Source organism: Oncorhynchus masou, chromosome 13 (assembly GCF_036934945.1).
Source record: "Oncorhynchus masou masou isolate Uvic2021 chromosome 13, UVic_Omas_1.1, whole genome shotgun sequence".
Classification (NCBI taxonomy): domain Eukaryota; kingdom Metazoa; phylum Chordata; class Actinopteri; order Salmoniformes; family Salmonidae; genus Oncorhynchus; species Oncorhynchus masou.
In genome coordinates, this window is record NC_088224.1 from 37,675,748 (window position 1) to 37,701,845 (window position 26,098).

The window sequence follows — 26,098 nt, forward strand, 5'->3', positions numbered from 1 at the left end:
ATCACTGCCTCATTGCCTGTATCCGCTACGGAGCCGCAGTCAAACGACCACCCCTCATCACTGTCAAACGCTCCCTAAAACACTTCTGTGAGCAGGCCTTTCTAATGGACCTGGCCCGGGTATCCTGGAAGGACATTGACCTCATCCCGTCAGTTGAGGATGCCTGGTCATTCTTTAAAAGTAACTTCCTCATAAGCATGCTCCGTTTAAAAAAATGCAGAACGAAGAACAGATATAGCCCTTGGTTCACTCCAGACCTGACTGCCCTCAACCAGCACAAAAACATCCTGTGGCGGACTGCAATAGCATCGAATAGTCCCTGCGATATGCAACTGTTCAGGGAAGTCAGGAACCAATACACGCAGTCAGTCAGGAAAGCTAAGGCCAGCTTCTTCAGGCAGAAATTTGCATCCTGTAGCTCCAACTCCAAAATGTTCTGGGACACTGTGAAGTCCATGGAGAACAAGAGCACCTCCTCCCAGCTGCCCACTGCACTGAGGCTAGGTAACACGGTCACCACCGATAAATCCATGATTATCGAAAACTTCAACAAGCAAGCATTTCTCAACGGCTGGCCATGCCTTCCGCCTGGCTACTCCAACCTCGGCCAACAGCTCCGCTCCCCCCCCCCCGCAGCTACTCGCCCAAGCCTCTCCAGGTTCTCCTTTACCCAAATCCAGATAGCAGATGTTCTGAAAGAGCTGCAAAACCTGGACCCGTACAAATCAGCTGGGCTAGACAATCTGGACCCTCTATTTCTGAAACTATCCGCCGCCATTGTCGCAACCCCTATTACCAGCCTGTTCAACCTCTCTTTCATATCGTCTGAGATCCCCAAGGATTGGAAAGCTGCCGCAGTCATCCCCCTCTTCAAAGGGGGAGACACCCTGGACCCAAACTGTTACAGACCTATATCCATCCTGCCCTGCCTATCTAAGGTCTTCGAAAGCCAAGTCAACAAACAGGTCACTGACCATCTCGAATCACACCGTACCTTCTCCTCTGTGCAATCTGGTTTCCGAGCCGGTCACGGGTGCACCTCAGCCACGCTCAAGGTACTAAACGATATCACAATGGCCATCGATAAAAGACAGTACTGTGCAGCCGTCTTCATCGACCTTACCAAGGCTTTCGACTCTGTCAATCACCATATTCTTATCGGCAGACTCAGTAGCCTTGGTTTTTCTGATGACAGCCTTGCCTGGTTCACCAACTACTTTGCAGACAGAGTGCAGTGTGTCAAATCGGAGGGCATGCTGTCCGGTCCTCTGGCAGTCTCTATGGGGGTGCCACAGGGTTCAATTCTCGGGCCGACTCTTTTCTCTGTATATATCAATGATGTTGCTCTTGCTGCAGGCGATTCCCTGATCCACCTCTACGCAGACGACACCATTCTATATACTTCCGGCCCGTCCTTGGACACTGTGCTATCTAACCTCCAAACAAGCTTCAATGCCGTACAACACTCCTTCCGTGGCCTCCAACTGCTCTTAAACGCTAGTAAAACCAAATGCATGCTTTTCAACCGTTCGCTGCCTGCACCCGCACGCCTGACTAGTATCACCACCCTGGATGGTTCCGACCTTGAATATGTGGACATCTATAAGTACCTAGGTGTCTGGCTAGACTGTAAACTCTCCTTCCAGACTCATATCAAACATCTCCAATCGAAAATCAAATCTAGAGTCGGCTTTCTATTCCGCAACAAAGCCTCCTTCACTCACGCCGCCAAACTTACCCTAGTAAAACTGACTATCCTACCGATCCTCGACTTCGGCGACGTCATCTACAAAATAGCTTCCAACACTCTACTCAGCAAAATGGATGCAGTTTATCACAGTGCCATCCGTTTTGTCACTAAAGCACCTTATACCACCCACCACTGCGACTGGTATGCTCTAGTCGGCTGGCCCTCGCTACATATTCGTCGCCAGACCCACTGGTTCCAGGTCATCTACAAGTCCATGCTAGGTAAAGCTCCGCCTTATCTCAGTTCACTGGTCACGATGGCAACATCCACCCGTAGCACACGCTCCAGCAGGTGTATCTCACTGATCATCCCTAAAGCCAACACCTCATTTGGCCGCCTTTCGTTCCAGTTCTCTGCTGCCTGTGACTGGAACGAATTGCAAAAATCGCTGAAGTTGGAGACTTTTATCTCCCTCACCAACTTCAAACATCTGCTATCTGAGCATCTAACCGATCGCTGCAGCTGTACATAGTCTTATCGGTAAATAGCCCACCCATTTTCACCTACCTCATCCCCATACTGTTTTTATTTATTTACTTTTATGCTCTTTTGCACACCAATATCTCTACCTGTACATGACCATCTGATCATTTACCACTCCAGTGTTAATCTGCAAAATTGTAATTATTTGCCTACCTCCTCATGCCCTTTGCACACAATGTATGTAGACTCTTTTTTTTCTACTGTGTTATTGACTTGTTTATTGTTTACTCCATGTGTAACTCTGTGTTGTCTGTTCACACTGCTATGCTTTATCTTGGCCAGGCCGCATTTGCAAATGATAACATGTTCTCAACTAGCCTACCTGGTTAAATAAAGATGAAATAAAAAAATAAATTAAAAATTATTTGTGGCAAACATTAGATAGGTGGCTAACATTAGCTAGGCTAGGTGTTAGGGGTTAAGGTAAGGTTAGTGTTAGGACGCTTTGTTATTGTTTCGACTGTTTGATTGCCCCTTTAACGTTTTTTTGTTGGAATTCAAATTGAATACCACGTAAATTCTCCACTTCATAAGTGATGTCAATAATTGAATAGGAATTTCTATATTAGTTGGCCCCAACCCTGGATGCAAAACCATTCCAAATAACATTGCCATAAACATGGTATTTGAACTTTGTTCAACAGAATACTACTGTAGTCCCATGGAACACCAATACTAGTTAATCATTTTTTTAAATTGATAATATTTTATAGCTCACACGATCGGTAACCATTCCAAAGAACATTCTTTGCCATTCATATCTGGAATTTGAACATACCTTAAATCAGCTCTATGGAACACCATTGCCAGCTAACAATTGAAATTGCTAACTATTTATTTGTAGTTGACATTGTAAAAGTGCTCCTCTTTCTCCAGATGAAAAGAACCTGCAGAACTTACCAGTGATTCACATTAACAGGTAAGTCCTTAATTCATGTACATTTCAAAATAAACGGTTTACTTTGCCGTTATGCTGTTTTTCAGAGAATTATGGATGTTTCTAGCATTATTGCCCTCTGATTGTTCCAGTACATTGTTTTTAGGAGACCATCATCACCACCATGGCAATGTTGACCATATCTCTGCTGCTCTGTGCTGCCGTTGCTCTGAATGGAGCAACAGGTAGGACACACAGCAAACCAAGAATATACACTTTAGTTCACACTTTACAGCATTCTTTACAAAACACTCCTTTCCTGTCGATCCCTGGAACTCCAGCTAGTTGAAGTTTTTGTTGTCCAGGTGCTGAGGCCCTACCCGAGACCTTACCGACATCCCAGAAAGCACAGTCGATAGTTCCATATGTTCAGCAAGTAAAGCATCTTAACGCGCAATTACCGCTGCAAGCTCCTTGTAGTTGCCCTTGTGTCATGTCCTCTAATAGCCAATTCTTGCCTGACCCAAAATGCAGTGGTGTTGATATGCCACTTGACAACATCCCTGTTTCTTCTTACTTTCCCGTTGTGTTGCGAGGTTTGAATATGCAGACCTTCGTCATGATTGATTCAGCTTTTTCCCAGCTTAGATCTGATGTGGGCATTTATATGCTCCATGATTTTGTTTTGGCATTTAGCTGAACGATCAATGTACTTCAGGTCACTGTACCCCCCTTTCGCCCAAGTTTCAGACTTTCCAAAAAGCAGGCAAGTCCTGCAATGCACGCTGCATGATGAAAGGCTCCCTGTTAACCAGCTATACATTTGATACCAGTTGGTATTGAACGCCCTCACCTTTTCATCCTTCTTCATGAAACTGATCTCAGGCAGAGGTCGACCCTCAGTTTTAATTCCCACCTTTTCCCGAGTACCCCAGAGAATGAAAGGGGTTCTTCGACAAAAAGTCAACAACATTTTCGTTTGTGTTGGCGAAAACTGCACACTTGAGCTGGTAGCTAGCGAGTTACTGCTACTTGCTACTGAAGTTAGTGCATTTTATTTCAATTTGCCTTGCTAACTGGACACAAAAATAAAGTTCTAAAATCAAGAAAACAATTTATAATCTACCTCTTCCATCTCCTGTATTCGGCACAACCCGAATACAACACACTAGGTTCATTCTCTAATTCTAATCCTATGATTGGATGAACAGCATGTCTGTTCATACTGCAAAAGCTTTGACTGGATGGAGGTCGTCCTCCGGAAGTGGTCATAATTACTATGTATATCTATTGAAGGGGTTGAGGCCTACGAGCCTCCTAGGTTTTGTATTGAAGTCAATGTACCCAGAGGAGGACAGAAGATAGCTGTCCTCCGGCTACACCATGGTGCTACCCCAGCGAGTGCCGTTGCTATAGACCTTCATTGCAAAACTATGTGTTTTAATCAATTATTTGCTGACATATGAATGTATTTAGTATAGTTTAACCTGTTGAAACTCCCCATCCCGGATCCGGGATCGTGACTAAAGCCTCAGGCTCATTAGCATAACGCAACGTTAACGATTTCTGAAAATCGCAAATAAAATGAAAATAATGCGCCTGCTCTCAAGCTTAGCCTTTTCTTAACAACACTGTCATCTCAGATTTTCAAAATATGCTTTTGAACCATAGCAATTGACTAATTTGTGTAAGAGTATGCTAATTAGCATTTTGAGTAGCATTTAGCACGCAACATTTTCACAAAAACCAGATAACCAAATAAATAAAATCATTTACCTTTGAAGAGCTTCGGATGTTTTCAATGAGGAGACTCTCAGTTACATACCAAATGCGCAGTTTTTCCTGAAAGCGTCTTTGTGTAGGAGAAATCGCTCCGTTTTGTACATCACATTTGGCTACCGAAACGAACCGAAAATTCAGTCACCTACAACGTCAAACTTTTTCCGAATTAACTCCATAATATCGACCGAAACATGGCAAACGTTGTTTGGAATCAATCCTCAAGGTGTTTTTTCACATATCTCTTCATTGATATATCGTTCGTGGAAGCCTGCATTCTTCTCTAAATTCCATGGAAAAATACTTGCAGCTGACTTTTGCGCACCAATTTCGGCGCAGGACACCGGGCGGACACCTGGTAAATGTGGTCTCTTATGGTCAATCTTCCAATGATATGCCTACAAATACGTCACAATGCTGCAGACACCTTGGGGAAACGACAGAAAGGGCAGACTTACTCCTCTCGCATTCACAGCCATATAAGGAGACAATGGAAAACAGAGCCTCAAAAATCCTGCTCATTTCCTGGATGCCGTCTCATCTTGGTTTTGCCTGAAGCTCACGTTCTAGGGCACGCACAGAAAATATCTTTGCAGTTCTGGAAACGTCAGAGTGTTTTCTTTCCAAAGCTACCAATTATATGCATAGTCGAGCATCTTTTTGTGACAAAATATCTTGTTTAAAACGTTTTTCATCCAAAAATGAAATTGCGCCCCTAGAGTTTCAACAGGTTAATCTAAAAAGGATAACTTTTTTATTGTTTCACTATTTTTATTTTTATTACATTTTACTGAGGAGGATGGTACTCTCATTCTTCTTCTGCGGAGCCTCCACTGGACTGGGCAGTAGTCCAGGTGTGACAAAACTAGGGCCTGTAGGACTTGTTTTGTTGATAGCCTTGTCAAGAAAGCAGAGCAGCGCTTTATTACGGACAGACCACTGCCCATTTTAGCTACCTTTGCATCAATACGTTTTGACCAGACAGTTTACAATCCAAGGTTACGCCGAGCAGTTTAGTCTCCTCAGCTTGCTCAATTTCCTTGATGGAGGTGGGGTGATAGAAACAGGCTGATATACCCATAAACGAAGCAGTCAGTCCTTTCTTGCTCCATCCGTCTATCCACATGGTTATTTTTCATGCCTCTTTCAGAATCTCCTTAACGTTCTGGGTTGCTGTATAGTTTTGCGAAGCAATCAAGCCATTCGCTCTAACAGCTGCAGAAGTTTTACATTTGTTATCAAGTGTTCGGTTGAATTTTCTGAAGGCTGGCTCATTGCAGTCTCGTGGAATTTTCAGACTGGACGAATGAATTAACCAGTGCTTCTTCTCTTTTTTTGAAACTCATTTGAGGTTGCTATGGTTGCTATGCTTCTGTTCTTTTCATGCAAACTGCTAAAGTTGGTTGTCCTGACGTGCAGCTACTGGTTGACGTGCAGCTACTAATAGCTAGCTGGTGGCTATCTCACCTGGTATTTATACTGACATTGTTTGTATGACTCTTTGAACAAACTCCGAGATCCTAGACGGTACCTTTAAGAATCCTATTACAATTATGGCAGTATCATTTATGTTTAATAATTACTCTTAAGAGAAAACACAATGTCTACTCCCGTTTTATTGACAATAAACAACAAAACAAGTACAAATAATCTTTACTGAATATTTGACTTTACCATAAAGACTGTTCAGTTGGGTGTTGGCACTATGGAGTATCATTGTGTGTTTCAGTTCTTCTGGATTTCACACATTCTTTTGGAGCACACAGAGGGAAAGCTGTTTCCACAGTTTATATCGTTCCAGCGATATTCATCTTAAAAGGAAACACAGCACAGAAATTACCTCTCAAATAATCTCAGGTGTTCACACAACAATAGAATAGTGTGTTTGTGATGTATGTGTGTGTGTGTGTGTGTGTGTGTGTGTGTGTGTGTGTGTGTGTGTGTCAGCTTTATTTGATGAATGGATCAGTGAATGATACTGGGCCTACTGTACCTCCCCAGTTGATCACTATACATGGCTCTCTGCCACCACTATTATTGGGCTCTCCTTTCTTCCAGTTCTGGTAATCAAATTCAGAGCCGTCACTCCAAAACCATAGTCTGTCCTGTGGTGAAGTAGTGAGGTCTTAGTATCCCATGTTATCATTATAATAGTATGCCAATAGATACTGCAGTGACCTTTTTGTTGTTGTTGAGTACATCTGTAAGATCTTCCAAACCGAGATCTGACTTTATCAGTGACCCTTGAGATATTGATGAGTTTACCAAAGATATTACTGATCTGTGAGTATACTCCACCTGAACAGCATCAAATCCTCCGATCCAGGTAGTTGAGAAATCGCCAGTCTTGCACCCCGCAATTGCCTGTAGAAATTGATACTCCGCAGAGCTGTGCACAGACGCCAGGTTTGCTCCAAGGGACACACAGTGGCGCTACAGTGAGAGGTAGACAGGGACAAAGACATTTCGTAATGTAAGTATTAGTCAGTAGTCCAGTCTGTGATAACTTATCTTCTGGACTCTCGCAATCAAATCAAATCTAATCAAATCTAATTTTATTTGTCACATACACATGGTTAGCAGATGTTGATGCGAGTGTAGCGAAATGCTTGTGCTTCTAGTTCCGACAATGCAGTAATAACCAACAAGTAATCTAACTAACAATTCCAAAACTAATTTCTTATACACAGTGTAAGGGGATAAAGAATATGTACATAAAGATATATGAATGAGTGATAGTACAGAGCAGCATAGGCAAGATACAGTAGATGGTATCGAGTACAGTATATACATATGAGATGAGTATGAAAACAAAGTGGCATAGTTAAAGTGGTTAGTGATACATGTATTACATAAGGATGCAGTAGATGATATAGAGTACAGTATATACGTATACATATGAGATGAATAATGTAGGGTATGTAAACATTATATTAGGTAGCATTGTTTAAAGTGGCTAGTGATATATTTTACATCATTTCCCATCAATTCCCATTATTAAAGTGGCTGGAGTTGAGTCAGTGTGTTGGCAGCAGCCACTCAATGTTAGTGGTTGCTGTTTAACAGTCTGATGGCCTTGAGATAGAAGCTGTTTTTCAGTCTCTCGGTCCCAGCTTTGATGCACCTGTACTGACCTCGCCTTCTGGATGATAGCGGGGTGAACAGGCAGTGGCTCGGGTGGGTGTTGTCCTTGATGATCTTTATGGCCTTCCTGTAACATCGGGTGGTGTAGGTGTCCTGGAGGGCAGGTAGTTTGCCCCCGGTGATGCGTTGTGCAGACCTCACTACCCTCTGGAGAGCCTTACGGTTGTGGGCGGAGCAGTTACCGTACCAGGCGGTGATACAGCCCGCCAGGATGCTCTCCATTGTGCATCTGTAGAAGTTTGTGAGTGCTTTTGGTGACAAGCCGAATTTCTTCAGCCTCCTGAGGTTGAAGAGGCGCTGCTGCGCCTTCTTCACGATGCTGTCTGTGTGAGTGGACCAATTCAGTTTGTCTGTGATGTGTATGCCGAGGAACTTCAAACTTACTACCCTCTCCACTACTGTGTTCCATCGATGTGGATAGGGGGGTGTTCCCTCTGCTGTTTCCTGAAGTCCACAATCATCTCCTTAGTTTTGTTGACATTGAGTGTGAGGTTATTTTCCTGACACCACACTCCGAGGGCCCTCACCTCCTCTCTGTAGGCCGTCTCGTCGTTGTTGGTAATCAAGCCTACCACTGTTGTGTCGTCCGCAAACTTGATGATTGAGTTGCAGGCGTGCGTGGCCGCGCAGTCGTGGGTGAACAGGGAGTACAGGAGAGGGCTCAGAACGCACCCTTGTGGGGCCCCAGTGTTGAGGATCAGCGGGGTGGAGATGTTGTTGCCTACCCTCACCACCTGGGGGCGGCCCGTCAGGAAGTCCAGTACCCAGTTGCACAGGGCGGGGTCGAGACCCAGGGTCTCGAGCTTGATGACGAGCTTGGAGGGTACTATGGTGTTAAATGCCGAGCTGTAGTCGATGAACAGCATTCTCACATAGGTATTCCTCTTGTCCAGATGGGTTAGGGCAGTGTGCAGTGTGGTTGAGATTGCATCGTCTGTGGACCTATTTGGGCGGTAAGCAAATTGGAGTGGGTCTAGGGTGTCAGGTAGGGTGGAGGTGATATGGTCCTTGACTAGTCTCTCAAAGCCCTTCATGATGATGGAAGTGAGTGCTACGAGGCGGTAGTCGTTTAGCTCAGTTACCTTAGCTTTCTTGGGAACAGGAACAATGGTGGCCCTCTTGAAGCATGTGGGAACAGCAGACTGGTATAGGGATTGATTGAATATGTCCGTAAACACACCAGCCAGCTGGTCTGCGCATGCTCTGAGGGCGCGGCTGGGGATGCCGTCTGGGCCTGCAGCCTTGCGAGGGTTAACACGTTTAAATGTTTTACTCACCTCGGCTGCAGTAAAGGAGAGACCACATGTTTTCGTTGCAGGCCGTGTCAGTGGCACTGTATTGTCCTCAAAGCGGGCAAAAACGTTATTTAGTCTGCCTGGGAGCAAGACATCCTGGTCCGTGACTGGGCTGGTTTTCTTCTTGTAGTCCGTGATTGACTGTAGACCCTGCCACATACCTCTTGTGTCTGAGCCGTTGCATTGAGATTCTACTTTGTCTCTATACTGACGCTTAGCTTGTTTGATAGCCTTGCGGAGGGAATAGCTGCACTGTTTGTATTCGGTCATGTTACCAGTCACCTTGCCCTGATTAAAAGCAGTGGTTCGCGCTTTCAGTTTCACGCGAATGCTGCCATCAATCCACGGTTTCTGGATAGGGAATGTTTTAATCGTTGCTATGGGAACGACATCTTCAACGCACGTTCTAATGAACTCGCACACCGAATCAGCGTATTCATCAATGTTGTTGTCTGACGCAATACGAAACATGTCCCAGTCCACGTGATGGAAGCAGTCTTGGAGTGTGGAATCAGCTTGGTCGGACCAGCGTTGGACAGACCTCAGCGTGGGATCAAATATTGTCCATCGCAAATTAATGCTCCTTTTAAAAAATGCTCTAGGAGATATTAGATTATCTCTGTCTTAACCAATGTCCTATAGATTTCAATATACAGTAGGCCTTAATTAGTATAAATATATCAATCAATATGCCACGCTTAAAGAAAAATTCCAATGAAACAATAACTTCAAGGGGAGGTTCATTATTTTACATGACACGTGCGTTGCCTTTAAAAAAAAATTAGGCCAAATCACCTTTAAGGGTAACCTCAAACCAAATAAGCGAGTTGATTTCGATCAAACTTTCCCTTTAATTCACAGTAGAGAGTAACCATAATACCTCTGCTTGGGGCCATGACCTTGCAGTCTCGACGAACATGAAGCAGCGCAATCCAAATTGGAACCAGCCTGTGGGGCATTGGTTCCTGTTCTCCTCTTCCCCCTTAGCTCCTGGAAGAAGGACAGACAGGCAGGAATTCAAATGGACAAGTCATAGCAATGTTGTCCACAAACAACAGCCCCTGCACACAACTGTTATTCTTTTTATTTAAATTTTTAAAACTTTTTTACCCCAATTTCGTGGTATCCAATTATTGTAGTAGCTACCATCTTGTCTCATCGCTACAACTCCCGTACGGGCTCAGAGACAAAGGTTGAAAGTCATGCGTCCTCCGATACACAACCCAACCAGCCGTACTGCTCCTTAACACAGCGCGCATCCAACCCGGAAGACAGCCGCACCAATGTGTCGTAGGGTACACTGTGCACCTGGCAACCTTGGTTAGCGCTCACTGCACCCGGCCCGCCACAGGAGTCTCTGGTGCGCGATGAGACAAGGACATCCCTACCGACCAAGCCCTCCCTAACCCGGACGACGCTAGGCCAATTGTGCGTCGCCCCACGGACCTCCTGGTCACGGCCGGTTACGACTGAGCCTGGGCGCGAACCCAGGGACTCTGATGGTACAGCTGGCGCTGCAGTACAGCGCCCTTAACCACTGCGCCACCCGGGAGGCCTGACAACTGTTATTCTGATTAATAGAATCATCAACCTGTGAGAGGTGTCTACCTAGTAGTACTGCGGATGAATCTACTGACATAAGTTTCATGGACAGAGATTAAAAACTACAATTACCCAGATGCAAAGCCTGCTCAAAGTAAATTGTCTTTTCAAGGGACTCTATAGAGAATGCAGTTAAAGACAAGAAAACACATGAAATCAACGCTGCCTTTGCAAAGTTCATGGGACTGTTCTATACCCTTTGCCGACCCGAACTGTCATGTGCTGGCTTAGATATTTTATTTTCGCATTGCCTTTCCCAGCACAGTTCCAGCAACTACGGTGGATTCGTAACCAGGCCAGCCCAGTGACTCAGTAGTGTGAAAAAGTTACTATCGTACTGGCCAAATTCAAAACAAGTGCAACTAACTAGTAACACACTTTCCTCAGTGTTTTTCTCCAGCAAACGTTCTGAAACAAGAACTGGTACCCCAAAAACTTGTGAAGGTAGGGCCTCAGCACCTGGACAACAAAAACTTCAACTAGCTGGAGTTCCAGGGATCGACAGGAAATGAGTGTTTTGTAAAGAATGCTGTAAAGTGTGAACTAAAGTGTATATTCTTGGTTTGCTGTGTGTCCTACCTGTTGCTCCATTCATAGCAACAGCAGCACAGAGCAGCAGAGATATGGTCGACATTGCCATGGTGGTGATGATGGTCTCCTAAAAACAAGGTACTGGAACAATCAGAGGGCAATAATGCTAGAAACATCCAGAATTCTCTGAAAAACAGCATAACAGCAAATTAAACTGTTTATTACTTAATGTACATGAATTGAGGACTTACCTGTTAATGTGAATCACTGGTAAGTTCTGCAGGTTCTGTTCATCCGGAGAAAGAGAAGCACTGTCAGCTACAAATAAATAGCCATTTCAAACAACTGTTAGCTGGTAATGGTGTTCCATAGAACTGATTAGAGGCGTGTTCAAATTCCAGATATGAATGGCTTTTTATGGCAATGTCCTTTGGAATGTTTACCTATCGTGTGAGCTATTAAAGATTATCCAGAAAATTTATGGTTACCTAGTAAATGGTTTTCCATGGAACTAGTATCCTGTTGAATAAAGTTCAAATTGCAGGTGTAGTGAAATGCTTGTGTGTCCTAGCTCCACCAGTACAGTAATAAACTAACAATTCACAATAATACACACAAATCTAAAAGTAAAAGAATGGATTCAAGAAATATCTAAATATTATGGTCAAGTGCCACAAAAAGGAAAATGACAGTTGGCCCAGAACAAAGCAGCTGGCCCTTAAAGGGGCAGCAGGGTAGCCTAGTGGCTAGAGCGTTGGACTAGTAACCGGAAGGTTGCAAGTTCAAACCCCTGAGCTGACAAGGTACAAATCTGTCGTTCTGCCCCTGAACAGGCAGTTAACCCACTGTTCCCAGGCCGTCATTGAAAATAAGAATTTGTTCTTAACTGACTTGCCTGGTAAAATTAAAAATTAAAAAATTAAAAAGCTCACATTAATAATATGCATGTCAATCTCTCTTGGCGCAAAGAAGAGGAGAGATTGACTTCAACACTACTTGTATTTGTGAGAAGTGACATGTTGAAAGCACTAAGCTGTCTGTTTAAATGACTAGCACACAGCTCAGACATCCATGCACACCCCACAAGACATACCACCAGAGGTCTCTTCACAGTCCCCAAGTCCAGAACAGACTACCCGAAACACACAGTACTATATAGAGCCATGACTACATGCAACTCTATTCCACATCAAGTAACTCATACAAGCAGTCAAATCAGCTAGAAAAAACAATTAAAACTACACCTTATGGAACAGTGATGGCTGTGAAGAGACACACACACACACAGACACACGCATAAGCACACACACTCTACACATGTACATATGGATTTTGTATTGTAGATCTGTTGCAGTAGAGTAGTGTGTAACAATGTGTTGTGAAATGTAATGTTTTATTGTATGTAATTGCCTTAATGTCACTGGACACTTGGAATAGTAGCTGCTGCCTTGGCATAATAAAATAATATAAATACAAATACTAGGCACAGCACGCATTGGTCAACCTCCATCGGATTTAGCATCCCCACGCCGGACACACATTGATCACATGGGACATACCAGAGGAGAATATCCTACTCTTCGTAACTGACAACGGGGCGAACATGGTCAAGGCTATTACAGTATAGACAAGAGAATACCTGTTATCAACAACAACCAGAACTGGCCTTCGCTTTGAACGGTGCGGCAGAAATGTCTGAATCTGAGTCGGACACCGACGATTATTCTTATAAGGCTAGGCACCACAGCCTCATTTTTCTCCCCTTTACCAGTTGGATGTTTGTCACAAATATGCAAATAAAGTAATATCTCGTTAAATATGTGCTTATTGTCATATCGCGCAAATCCATTTTTCTTGACACTGGATGAAGTCAAGTCTATATTTTGGTTTCATTTTGTTAAGACACTCCAGGACCGGACTTGTCCAGAGAAGATTGTGGAGAAATACTTTTTTTCATCTTTCTATCTGTTAAATACTAAAGACATGCACGTGAATAGCATTTTTGGTGCATTTCCCCGCCCCCCCAAAAAATGATCTACAATAGAAAATGTACAACATATCAACAAATCTTTCTGGGCAAATCTGGAGAATGTATCTAAGGATAACCAAACAAAGTGGGGTATGTAGTATGGTAAACTAAATAACATTTACATGAGACTTCAGGAGACAGCAGAGGGAGCGCGCCAGCATCCACATCGACAGGACCGCAGTGAAGAAGATGAAAAGCTTCAATTTCCTCAACGTACACATCACTGACAAGACAGTGTGGTGAAGAAGGTGCAACAACAGTGCCTCTTCAACCTCGGGAGGCTGAAGAAATTAAATTTGTCTTGGCACCTAAGACCCTCACAAACTTTGACAGATGCACAATTGATGGTATCCTGACGGCTTGTATCACCGCCTGGTACGGCAACTGCACCGCCCACGCATCACTGGGTGCACACTGCATGCCCTCCAGGATACCTACAGCACTCGATGTCACAGGAAGGCCAAAAAGTTAATCAAGGACATCAACCACCCAAGCCACAGCCTGTTCACCCCGCTATCATCCAGAAGGCGAGGTCAGTACAGGTGCATCAAAGCTGGGACCGAGATGCTGAAAAACAGCTTATATCTCAAGGCCATCAGACTGTTAAATAGCCTTCACTAGCCGGCTACCACCCGGTTACTCAACCCTGCACCTTAGAGGCTGCTGCCCTATGTACATAGACATGGAATCACTGGTCACTTTAATAATGGAACACTAGTCACTTTAATAATGTTTACATACTAATTTCATATGTATATACTGTATTTTAGTCAATGCCACGCCAACATTGCTCGTCCTAATATTTAGATATTTCTTGAATCCATTCTTTTACTTTTAGATTTGTGTGTATTATTGTGAATTGTTAGTTTATTACTGTACTGGTAGAGCTAGGACACACAAGCATTTCACTACACCCGCAATAACATCTGCTAAATATGTGTATGTGACCAATCAAATTTGACTTGATTTTATTTGATGTCAAGAGTATCTATTTTAGTTGGCCCCAACCCTGGATGCAACACTATTCCCAATAACATTATCATGGATATGGCATTTGAACTTTATTCAACAGGATACTCGTTCCATGGAAAACCATTTACGAGGTAACCATTAATTTTCTGGATAATCTTTAATAGCTCACACGATAGGTAGACATTCCAAAGGACATTGCCATGAAAAGCCATTCATATCTGGAATTTGAACACGCCTCTAATCAGTTCTATGGAACACCATTGCCAGCTAACAGTTGTTTAAAATGGCTATTTATTTGTAGCTGACAGTGTAAAAGTGCTCCTCTTTCTCCAGATTAACAGAACCTGCAGAACTTACCAGTGATTCACATTAACAGGTAAGTCCTCAATTCATGTACATTAAGTAATAAACGGTTTAATTTGCTGTTACGCTGTTTTTCAGAGAATTCTGGATGTTTCTAGCATTATTGCCCTCTGATTGTTCCAGTACCTTGTTTTTAGGAGACCATCATCACCACCATGGCAATGTTGACCATATCTCTGCTGCTCTGTGCTGCCGTTGCTATGAATGGAGCAACAGGTAGGACACACAGCAATCCAAGAATATACACTTTAGTTCACACTTTACAGCATTCTTTACAAAACACTACTTTCCTGTCGATCCCTGGAACTCCAGCTAGTTGAAGTTTTTGTTATCTGGGTGCTGAGGCCCTACCTTCACTCTTTTCTGTGTTCCAGTTTTAGAACTGTTCCAGGACTTTGAGCAGGCTTTGCTTCCGGGTAATTATAGCTTTCAATCTCTGTACATGAAACTTATGTCAGTAGATTAATCCGCAGTACTACTAGGTAGACACCTCTCACAGGTTGATGATTCTGCTAATCAGAATAACAGTTGTGTGCAGGGCGGTTGTTTGTGAACAACATTGCTATGACTTGTCCATTTGAATTCCTGCCTGTCTGTCCTTCTTCCAGGAGCTAAGGGGGCAGAGGAGGGAGTAGTGGCAGCAGAGAACAGGAACCAATGCCCCACAGGTTGGTTCCAATTTGGATCGCGCTGCTTCATGTTCGTCGAGACTGCAAGGTCATGGCCCCTAGCAGAGGTATTATGGTTACTCTCTACTATGAATTAAAGGGAAAGTTCAATCAAAATCAACTCGCTTATTTGGTTTGAGGTTACCCTTAAAGTTGATTTGGCCTAATATTTTTATAAGCACCACATGTGTCATGTAAAATACTGAACCTCCCCTTAAAGTTATTGTTTCATTGGAATTTTCTTTAAGCGTGGCATATTCATAAATATATTTATGTTAATTAAGGCCTACACTGTATATTGAAACTTGTAGGACATTGGTTAAGACAGAGATAATCTAATATCTCCTAGAGCATTTTTTTAAAGGAGTATTAATTTGTGATGGACAATAGTTGATTGTGAGAGTCCAGAAGATAAGTTATCACAGACTGGACTACTGACTAATACTTACATTACGAAATGTCTTTGTCCCTGTCTACCTCTCACTGTAGCGCCACTGTGTGTCCCTTGGAGCAAACCTGGCGTCTGTGCACAGCTCTGCGGAATATCAATTTCTACAGGAAGTGGTGGCGAGCAAGACTGCCGGTTTCTCAACTACCTGGATCGGAGGATTTGATGCTGTTCAGGTGGAGTATACTCACAGATCAGTAATAGCTTTGGTAAACTCATCAATATCTCAAGGGTCACTGATAAAGTCAGATCTCGGTTTGGAAGATCTTATAGATGTACTCAACAACAACAAAAAGGTCACTGCAGTATCTATTGGCATACTATTATAATGATAACATGGGATACTGAGACCTCACTACTTCACCACAGGACAGACTATGGTTTTGGAGTGACGGCTCTGAATTTGATTACCAGAACTGGAAGAAAGGAGAGCCCAATAATAGTGGTGGCAGAGAGCCATGTATAGTGATCAACTGGGGAGGTACAGTAGGCCCAGTATCATTCACTGATCCATTCATCAAATAAAGCTGACACACACACACACACACACCACAAACACACTATTCTATTGTTGTGTGAACACCTGAGATTATTTGAGAGGTAATTTCTGTGCCGTGTTTCCTTTTAAGATGAATATCGCTGGAACGATATAAACTGTGGAAACAGCTTTCCCTCTGTGTGCTCCAAAAGAATGTGTGAAATCCAGAAGAACTGAAACCAACAATGATACTCCATAGTGCCAACACCCAACTGAACAGTCTTTATGGTAAAGTCACATTTTTTGTAAAGATGAGTTGTTTCTGTCAACTGTAACTTTGAGTTAGTGGTTGTTCATATATGTTGAGTGATGCTTTTGTTGTTTATTGTCAATAAAACGGGAGTAGACATTGTGTTTTCTCTTTTGAGTCACTATTAAACATGAATGATACTGCCATAATTGTAAGAGGATTCTTAAAGGTACAGTCTAGGATCTCAGAGTTTACTCAATGGTCATTTAAATTCTTGATATTTATCCGTCGATTCAAGGTTATTACAGTCAACAAAAACCGATACTAAAATAAAAATACAATTTGGATAAACAGTTTAATAAACAAAATAAAATAATGAATAAAAACATTTAAAAAATAAATACAACTATACTGAAACTATTGTCTTTGACTGCAAAATAAAATGAAAAGCATCATAAATTGTTTCGTTTTCGTTTTTTTCCCTCCATTGGGCAAAAATCGAATGGGGTTTTCAAGCTACTGAATCTGACGGGTAAATGCTGCCAGCAAATGGCAATGGTTCAAATAGGCTTTGCTTGTGCATCACTATCACTAGCCATCCGGAGCTAACAGGGAAGACATCCGAGGGCGAGCTCCAAGTGTGAACCATAGGTGTGAACAATGGCGGCAGCAAAAGGAAAAGTGCTGTATGGGATTGTTTTGAGTACGTTGCTGGAAAGGACAAAAGCAAATGTAGTGTCAGGAGATGGCAGCGTGTGGAACAGAGATAAAAGGGAAAACCCAACTAACTTAAAAGTTCATCTGAACAGCGCTCACAAAGAATCATACTGTCACAAACGTCTTTTGTTTTAGTATGGTCAGGACGTGAGTTGGGTGGGTTGTCTATGTTCTTTTTTCTATAATTTGGGATTTTCTGTGTTCGGCCTGGTATGGTTCTCAATCAGAGGCAGCTGTTAATCGTTGTCCCTGATGGAGAATCATACTTAGGTAGCCTGGTTTCACTTTTGAGTTGTGGGTGTTTATTTTTCTGTCTCAGTGTTTGCACCATTCGGAACTGTTTCGGTTTTCACGTTGATTCTCTTGTTCTTTTGCATTTTGTATTCATTAAATCATTATGGATACATACCATGCTGCATTTTGGTCCGATCCTTGCTACTCCTCATCAGAAAAAGAGGATGAGAATCGTTACACATACAAACAATTTCAGGATAAATACAAGGAGAGATAGCCACCAGCTAGCTATCAGTAGCTGCTCGTCAATGGCAACCAGTAGCTGCACGTCAGAATAGCCGTGTTGTGAGCCCAGCTTGAGATGCAATCGTTAGGCAAGGCTCATTTTAGTGTAGGAAAGGATGAAACAGCATCTGCGCCACCAGTAAGTGCAGATAGTAGTATAAATCCCCTTGCACAGTCCCCGCAGCCAGACAATTTTCTCAAGGCTTCTGGAATTAAATGCTGTAGGAACGCTCTACCGGTGTCACTCATTCAGTCGACAGAAACTTTCAACCAGTTCTCCCCATTAAGCAACAAGTCGTGGTCAGAGGCCGAGCCTTCTCTGATCTCTCCTCCACCCGTTACAGGGACTGTGCCACCGAAGGCTCTCACCATTAGCTCTGACAATTAAAAAAAAAGAGTAATTGGCGACTCCATTACCCGCAGTATTAGACTTAAAATAATCATCCAGCAATCATACACTGTTCACCAGGTGGCAGGGCTACTGGCGTTAAGGCTAATCTGAAGAAGGTGCTGGCTAAGTCTAGAACTGGAGAGTGTAGAGAGTATAGGGATATTGTTATCCACGTCGACACCAATGATGTTCGGATGAAACAGTCAGAGGTCACGAAGCACAACATAGCTACAGCGTGTAAATTAGCTAGAAAGATGTGTCGGCATCGAGTAATTGTCTCTGGCCCCCTCCCAGTTAGGTGGAGTGATGAGCTCTGCAGCAGAGTCTCACAAGTCAATCGCTGGTTGAAAACTGTTTACTTGCCCCTCACAAAAGATTTCCGGGACTCATCCACAAACAGGACCAAGCCTGGCCTGCTGAGGAATAACGGACTCTATCCGAGCTTAAGGGGTGCTTTCATTTTATCTATGAAAATAGACAGGGCTCTAACTCCTCTAGCTCCACAATGAGACAGGCAGCAGGCTGTCAGCCAGCCTGCCAGCTTAGTGGAGCCTGCCACCTAGCATAGTCAGTATAGTCAGTTCAGCTATCCCCATTGAGAACGTGTCTGTGTCTCGATCTAGGTTGTTCGCTTTAGCAATCGCACTGGAAAAAGACCTCCTCCATTCCTGTCATTATTGAACGATTGTGATATCTCACATCTCAAAATAGGGCTACTTAATATTAGATCCCTCACTTCCAAGGCAGTTCTAGTCAATTAACTAATCACTGATCATAATCTTGATGTGATTGGCATGACTGAAACATGGCTTAAGCCTGATTAATTTACTGTGTTAAATGAGGCCTCTCCTCCTGGTGACACTAGTGACCATATCCCGCAAAGGCAGAGGTGTTTCTAACATTTACGATAGCAGATTTCAATTAAAAAATTAAAATTGACTGCGCTTTCGTCTTTGAGCTTCTAGTCATGAAAACTATGCAGCCGACTCAATCACTTTTTAAAGCTAATGTTAACAGGCCTCCTGGGTCATATAGAGCGTTCCTCACTGAGCGTTCCTCGGACCTTGTAGTCACGGCAGATAATATTAAAATTTTTGGTGACTTTAATATTCTCATGGAAAAGTCCACAGACCCACTCCAAAAGGCTTTCGTAGCCATCATCGACCCAGTGGGTTTTGTCCAACATGTCTTTGGACCTACTCACTGCCACAGTCATACCTTGGACCTAGTTTTGTTCTGTGGAATAAAGATTGTGGATCTAAACGTTTTTCCTCATAATTCTGGACTATCGGTCCACCATGTTATTACGTTTGCAATTGCAACAAATAATCTGCTTAGACCCCAACCAAGGATCATCAAAAGCCGTACTATAAATTCTCGGACAACCCAAAGTTTCCTAGATGCACTTCCAGACTCCCTCCACCTACCCAAGGACGTCGGAGTACAAAAATTGGTTAACCACCTAACTGACGAATTAAATGCAACTGTCACAAGAATTTTTCATCCCAATGATAATAACTGACAATCAATAGCTCTGACCAATCCCCAAGGTTTGTAAGACCATGGGTATAATAATAATAATTAGGCAAAGACTCAGCTTATGCAAAAGGCTAGTGCAGTTTATTCAGAGAACGTTCTAAAGTCAAGAATACAAAGACATCCATTTTATAGCTGCACACATACTTCCACACAAACAGTAGATATCCTACGCACAGACTTCAACACAAACAGTAGGTATCCTACGCACATACTTCCACACAAACAGTAGATATCCTACGCACATACTTCCACACAAACAGTAGATATCCTACGCACATACTTCCACACAAACAGTAGGTATCCTACGCACATACTTCCACACAAACAGTAGATATCCTACGCACATATTTCCACACAAACAGTAGGTATCCTACGCACATACTTCCACACAAACAGTAGATATCCTACGCACATACTTCCACACAAACAGTAGATATCCTACGCACATACATACACACAAACAGAAGATATCCCACGCACATACTGTCTCACTACCCAGCCGACATAGATCAGGGAGACCTTGACCTTGAGACATACTCCCCGTTCTCTCCTAAATCTCTAGTCAGGTCGGCGCCGAATTTTGCTCAGACAGTCTGTGTATAAAATACCATAAAGACATAAACATTAGCCATATTGTTTTACCCTAATTCTGACTAGAACTACACATTTATTGATTTTAATTTCATACATTCTTATCAATTCCATACAATTTTATGGTTTCAGGGTGGAATATTCTAAACATTTCAATTAACAGATAAATCTCATTAACAGTAACCTTGTGTAATACCCTAGATGCAGTCGCACCCCTAAAAAAAACATTTGTCACAAGAAACTAGCTCCCTGGAATACAGAAAATACGAGCCCTGAAGTAAGCTTCCAGAAAATTGTAACGGAAATGGCACTCCATCAAACTGGAAGTCTTCCGACTGGCTTGGAAGGACAGTATTGTGCAATATGGAAGAGACCTCACTGTTGCTCGATCATCCTATTTTTCCAACCTAATTGAGGAGAATAAGAACAATCCAACATTTATTTTTGATACTGTTGCAAAGCTAACTAAAAAGCAGCATTCCCCAAGAGAGGATGGCTTTCACTTCAGCGGTGATGAATTCATGAACTTCTTCGACGAAAAGATCATGATCATTTAAAAGCAAATTATGCACTCCTCTTTAAATCTGTGTATTTCTCCAAAGCTCAGTCGTCCTGAGTCTGCACCACACCTCCAGGACCTAGGATCAATGTAGACACTCAAGTTTTTAAATCCTATATCTCTTGACACATTCATGAACATAGTCATGGCCTCTAAACCTTCAAGCTGCATACTGGAACCTATTCCAACTAAACTACTGAAAGAGCTGCTTCCTGTGCTTGGTCCTCCTATGTTGAACATTATAAATGGCTCCCTATCCACCGGAAGTGTACCAAAGTCACTAAAAGTGGCAGTAATAAAGCCCCTCTTGAAAAAGCCAAACCTGACCCAGAAAACATAAAAAACTATCGGCCTATATGGAATCTCCCATTCCTCTCAAATATTTGAGAAAAATATGTTGCACAGCAACTCACTGCCTTCCTGAAGACAAATAGTGAATACGAAATGCTTCAGTCTGGTTTTAGACCCCATCAAAGCACTGAGACTGCACTTGTGAAGGTGGTAAATTATATTTTAATGGCGTCAGACCAAGGCTCTGCATCTGTCCTCGTACTGCTTTTGACACCATTGATCACCACACTCTTTTGGAGAGATTGGAAACCCTAATTGGTCTACACGGACAAGTTCTGGCCTGGTTTAGATGTTACAGTGCCTTGCGAAAGTATTCGGCCCCCTTGAACTTTGCGACCTTTTGCCACATTTCAGGCTTCAAACATAAAGATATAAAACTGTATTTTTTGTGAAGAATCAACAACAAGTGGGACACAATCATGAAGTGGAACGACATTTATTGGATATTTCAAACTTTTTTAACAAATCAAAAACTGAAAAATTGGACGTGCAAAATTATTTACCCACCCTGGAAGCCTGTGTTTCAGAAATAAGGATGTGGATGGCGGTAAATGTTTTACTTTTAAACTCTGACAAAACAGAGATGGTCCCAAGAAAGCAAGAGATCTTCTGTTGGATCTGACAATTAATCTTGATGGTTGTACAGTTCTCTTAAAGGAAACTGTGAAGGACCTCGGCTTTACTCTGGACGATGATCTCTCTTTTGACAAACATATCAAGAATATTTCAAGGACAGCTTCTTCATAACACTGCAAAAATCAGAAATGTTTTGTCCAAAAATTATGCAGAACAGCTAATCCATGCTTTTGTCACTTCTACATTAGACTATTGCAATGCTCTACTTTCTGGCTACCCAGATAGAGCACTAAATAAACTATATAAGGCTTCTAGAATCTTGACTGCAACCAAAACATTTGATCATATTACTCCAGTGCTAGCCTCTCTACACTGGCTTCCTCTTAAGGCTATGGCTGATTTCAAGGTTTTACTACTAACCTGCAAAGCATTACATGGGCTTTGTCCTACCGATCTCTCTGATTTGATCCTGCTGTAGATACCTACATGTGGTCACAAGACGCAGGCCTCCTTATTGTACCCAGAATTTCTAAGCAAACAGCTGGGCTTTCTCCTATAAAGCTAAATTTTTATGGAATGGTCTGTCTATCGATGTGAGAGACGCAGACTCGGTCTCGACCTTTAAGTCTTGAAGACTCATCTCTTCAGTAGGTTCCCCTTAAGTATCTGGCTGTAAGGGAGTCAGGCGCAGGAGAGCAAAAGTTGGGTAGTCAAAGGAGCCTTTTATTTCAACGAACAAAACACTCATGGCACGAAGAACACTAAACACAATATGGATTGACATAACCCAGCGCAAACCAGTCTAGCGTGCACATACACGAAACAACAAACAATTCCACACACAGACATGGGGGGGGGGGGACAGAGGGTTATATACATGTTGTCAAGCCCTGACCTTAGTTATCTTAGTTTTCTTTATTATTTTGGTTAGGTCAGGGTGTGATGAGGGTGGTATGTGTGTTTTTGTCTTGTCTAGGGTTTTTCGTATATCTATGGGGTTTTGGTATTGTCTAGGTAAATGTAGGTCTATGGGGGCCTGAATTGGTCCCCAATCAGAGACAGCTGTTTATCGTTGTCTCTGATTGGGGATTCTATTTAGGTTGTCATTTTCCATTTTGTTTTTTTGTGGGTTATTGTCCATGTGTAGTTGCATGTCAGCACTTGTGTTTATAGCTTCACCTTCGTGTTGTTATTTTATTAGTTTGTTTAGTGTTCTTTGTTTTAATAAAAGAAGAATGTATTCATCTCACACCGCGCCTTGGTTACGACGAACATGACAGAATAACCCACCATAACAGGACCAAGCAGCGTGAAAAGGAGGAGCAGACGTTATGGACTTGGGAAGAGATTTTGGACGGAAAAGGATCCTGGACATTGCAGGAAATACCCGATGGATCAGGAACCTGGACGCAGCCTGGGGAGTATCGCTGTTCTAAGGAGGAGAAATACTGGAGAATAGAGGAACCGCAACGATATGAGGGTACACGGCTAGCACGGAAGCCCAAGAGGCAGCCCCAATAAAAAACATTTTTTTTGGGGGGGGGGGGACAAGAGGAGATTAGCTGAGTCAGGTAAGGAGACCTGAGCCAACTCCTCGTGCTTACCGTGGGGAGCGTGTAACTGGTCAGGCACCGTATTATGCAGTGATGCGCAAGCACAGTGTCTCCAGTGCGCTATTCTAGCCCGGCGCGCTCTATTCCAGCCTCTCGCATTTGCCGGGTTAGAATGGGCATCCAGCCAGGACGTATTGAGCCAGCTCTATGTTCTGGATCTCAAATGCGTCTCCACGGTGCAGTGTATCCTGTGCCTCCTCCCCGCACTCGCCATGAGGTGCATGTCACAAGCCCAGTACCACCAGTGCCAACACCATGCACTAGGCTTCCTGTGCGCCTCCAGAGCCCAGTACGCCCTGTTCCTCCTTCCCGCACTCGCCCTGAGGTGCATGTCACCAGCCCAGTACCACCAGTGCCAACACCACGCACTAGGCTTCCTGTGCGCCTCCAGAGCCCAGTACGCCCTGTTCCTCCTTCCCGCACTCGCCCTGAGGTGCATGTCACCAGCCCGGTACCACCAGTTCCGGCACCACGCACCAGGCCTACAGTGCGCCTCAGCAGTCCAGTATGCCCTCTTCCTCCTCCCCGCACTCGCCCTGAGGTGCGTGTCACCAGCCCGGTATCACCAGTGCCAGCACCACGCACCAGGCCTACAGTGCGCCTCGGCAGTCCAGAGCGTCCGGCGACAGTACCCAGTCCAGAGCGTCCGGCGACAGTACCCAGTCCAGAGCGTCCGGTGACAGTTCACAGACCGGAACTTCCAACGACGGGCCACAGTCCGGAACCTCCAGCGACGGGCCACAGTCTGGAACCTCCAGCGACGGGCCACAGTCCGGAACCTCCAGCGACGGGCCACAGTCCGGAACCTCCAGCGACGGGCCACAGTCCGGAACCTCCAGCGACGGGCCACAGTCCGGAACCTCCAGCGACGGGCCACAGTCTGGAACCTCCAGCGACGGGCCACAGTCCGGAACCTCCAGCGACGGGCCACAGTCCGGAACCTCCAGCGACGGTCCCCAGTCCGGGGTCTCCAGCGAGGAACCCCAGTCCAGAACATCCGGAGATGATCCACGCAGCGAGGATCCGCAGTCCAGAGCCTCCGACGATGATCCACGGGTCTGTGCTACAAGAGCGGACTCAGAGTAAAGAAGGGGGGCGGCATCCGGAACCAGAGCCGCCACCGAGGTTAGATGCCCACCCAGACCCTCCCATATCGGTTTAGGTTTGCGGCCGGGAGCCCGCGCCTTTGGGGGAGGAGTGGGGGGTTACTGTCACGCCCTGACCTTAGTTCTCTTTGTTTTCTTTATTATTTTGGTTAGGTCAGGGTGTGACGAGGGTGGTATGTGTGTTTTGTCTTGTCTAGGGTTTTTTGTATATCTATGGGGTTTTGGTATTGTCTAGGTAAATGTAGGTCTATGGTGGCCTGAATTGCTCCCAATCAGAGACAGATGTTTATTGTTGTCTCTGATTGGGGATCTAATTTGGGTTGCCATTTCCATTTTGGTTTTGTGGGTTATTGTCTGTGTAGTTGCATTTCAGCACTCGTGTTTATAGCTTCACGGTCGTTTTGTTAGTTTGTTTAGTGTTCTTTGTTTTAATAAAAGAAGAATGTATTCATCTCACGCTGCACCTTGGTCTCCTCGTTACGACGAACGTGACACACTTCTAATACTGAGGGAATTGAAACCAGGTGTGTAGGAAAACAATCTAGAATAAAAAGAGAGCCGCACACTAGGAGCTCAGATGCAAAAATGTAATACCAACGTTTCGACAGCCAAGCTGTCTTCATTAGGGTATAATCACAAACACTGCGGGATGACTCGTTTATATAGTGTCAAAAGACAGGTGTCTGTAATCATGGCCAGGAGTGGCCTAATATCATTGGTTAATAAAATATTAACATACAAACAAACATACGATCATAGATTCATTTGACTATACAAGTTTACAAACAATTACAATAGGAATGGCTTCAGATCAAAGTCTACCTTGAGACCGAAGGGCGCAAGGGTCTTTAAATTAAAGATCCAGACAGCCTCTCCTTTTAACAATAAATTATCAAGGTCACCCCCTCTCCTAGGGAGGGTGACATGTTCGATGCCAATATAACGCAGAGACGAAATCGAGTGGCCTGCCTCCAAGAAGTACTTTTAATTCGCTTTGTTTTACCTACATAATTTTTACCACAAGGACAAGTTATAAGATAAATAACTGCCTTAGTGGAGCACGTAATAACACCTTTTATTGGGATCGATGTCCCTGTTTGTGGGTGTTTGAAGGATCTACATTTATAAGTGCCATTGCATTCAGCACAGCCAATACATTTGTAATTTCCATCCAGTAGGGGCGCAAATAGACGTTGTTCAGGAATATCGTGGGGTGGTAAATCAGAGTTTACCAATTGGTCTCTGAGATTTCTGCCCCGCGAGAATACGACCAAGGGAAGGTCCGAAAACACATTACCGAGACTATCATCGGATTTTAGGATGTGCCAATGTTTGTGAACAATTCCCTTAATTTGTTCAGAGCACTTTGAATAGCGGGTAGTTAGAACGCAAGAATGCGCCTTTTTGCGAGACTGACCTTGAAAAAGGTCATGTCTCGTTTTGTTTTGAATTTTCTCAATGGCAGTA

At 43.6% G+C, this 26,098-nt stretch overlaps 2 protein-coding genes across 6 annotated transcripts; one reads left to right on the forward strand and one right to left on the reverse strand.

Moving 5' to 3' along the window:
- Window positions 1–3,057: 3,057 nt before the first annotated feature.
- LOC135552244 (ladderlectin) lies at window positions 3,058–16,831 on the forward strand. Of its 4 annotated transcripts, none has more exons than XM_064983751.1 (7): window positions 3,058–3,152; window positions 3,277–3,355; window positions 15,200–15,241; window positions 15,434–15,561; window positions 15,983–16,117; window positions 16,311–16,422; window positions 16,571–16,831. In XM_064983751.1, exons 2-7 carry the CDS (start codon window positions 3,295–3,297, stop codon window positions 16,654–16,656), a joined length of 564 nt encoding a protein of 187 aa, XP_064839823.1. In that variant the 5' UTR covers window positions 3,058–3,152; window positions 3,277–3,294; the 3' UTR covers window positions 16,657–16,831. The 4 variants fall into 4 exon arrangements, with proteins under 4 accessions (XP_064839823.1, XP_064839822.1, XP_064839821.1 ...); XM_064983750.1 differs by lacking the exons at window positions 3,058–3,152; window positions 3,277–3,355 and adding exons at window positions 14,672–14,838; window positions 14,949–15,041; XM_064983749.1 differs by lacking the exons at window positions 3,058–3,152; window positions 3,277–3,355 and adding exons at window positions 14,672–14,838; window positions 14,963–15,041.
- LOC135552243 (ladderlectin-like) lies at window positions 6,488–11,850 on the reverse strand. 2 transcript variants are annotated; one of them, XM_064983748.1, is made up of 6 exons: window positions 11,713–11,850; window positions 11,510–11,602; window positions 10,209–10,318; window positions 7,188–7,322; window positions 6,883–6,994; window positions 6,488–6,700 (listed from the first exon to the last, which is right to left on the reverse strand). In XM_064983748.1, the coding sequence occupies exons 2-6, from the start codon at window positions 11,568–11,570 to the stop codon at window positions 6,615–6,617; spliced, it is 504 nt and encodes a 167-aa protein (XP_064839820.1). In that variant the 5' UTR covers window positions 11,571–11,602; window positions 11,713–11,850; the 3' UTR covers window positions 6,488–6,614. The 2 variants fall into 2 exon arrangements, with proteins under 2 accessions (XP_064839820.1, XP_064839819.1); XM_064983747.1 differs by having other exon boundaries at window positions 11,510–11,588; window positions 11,713–11,849.
- Window positions 16,832–26,098: the final 9,267 nt, after the last annotated feature.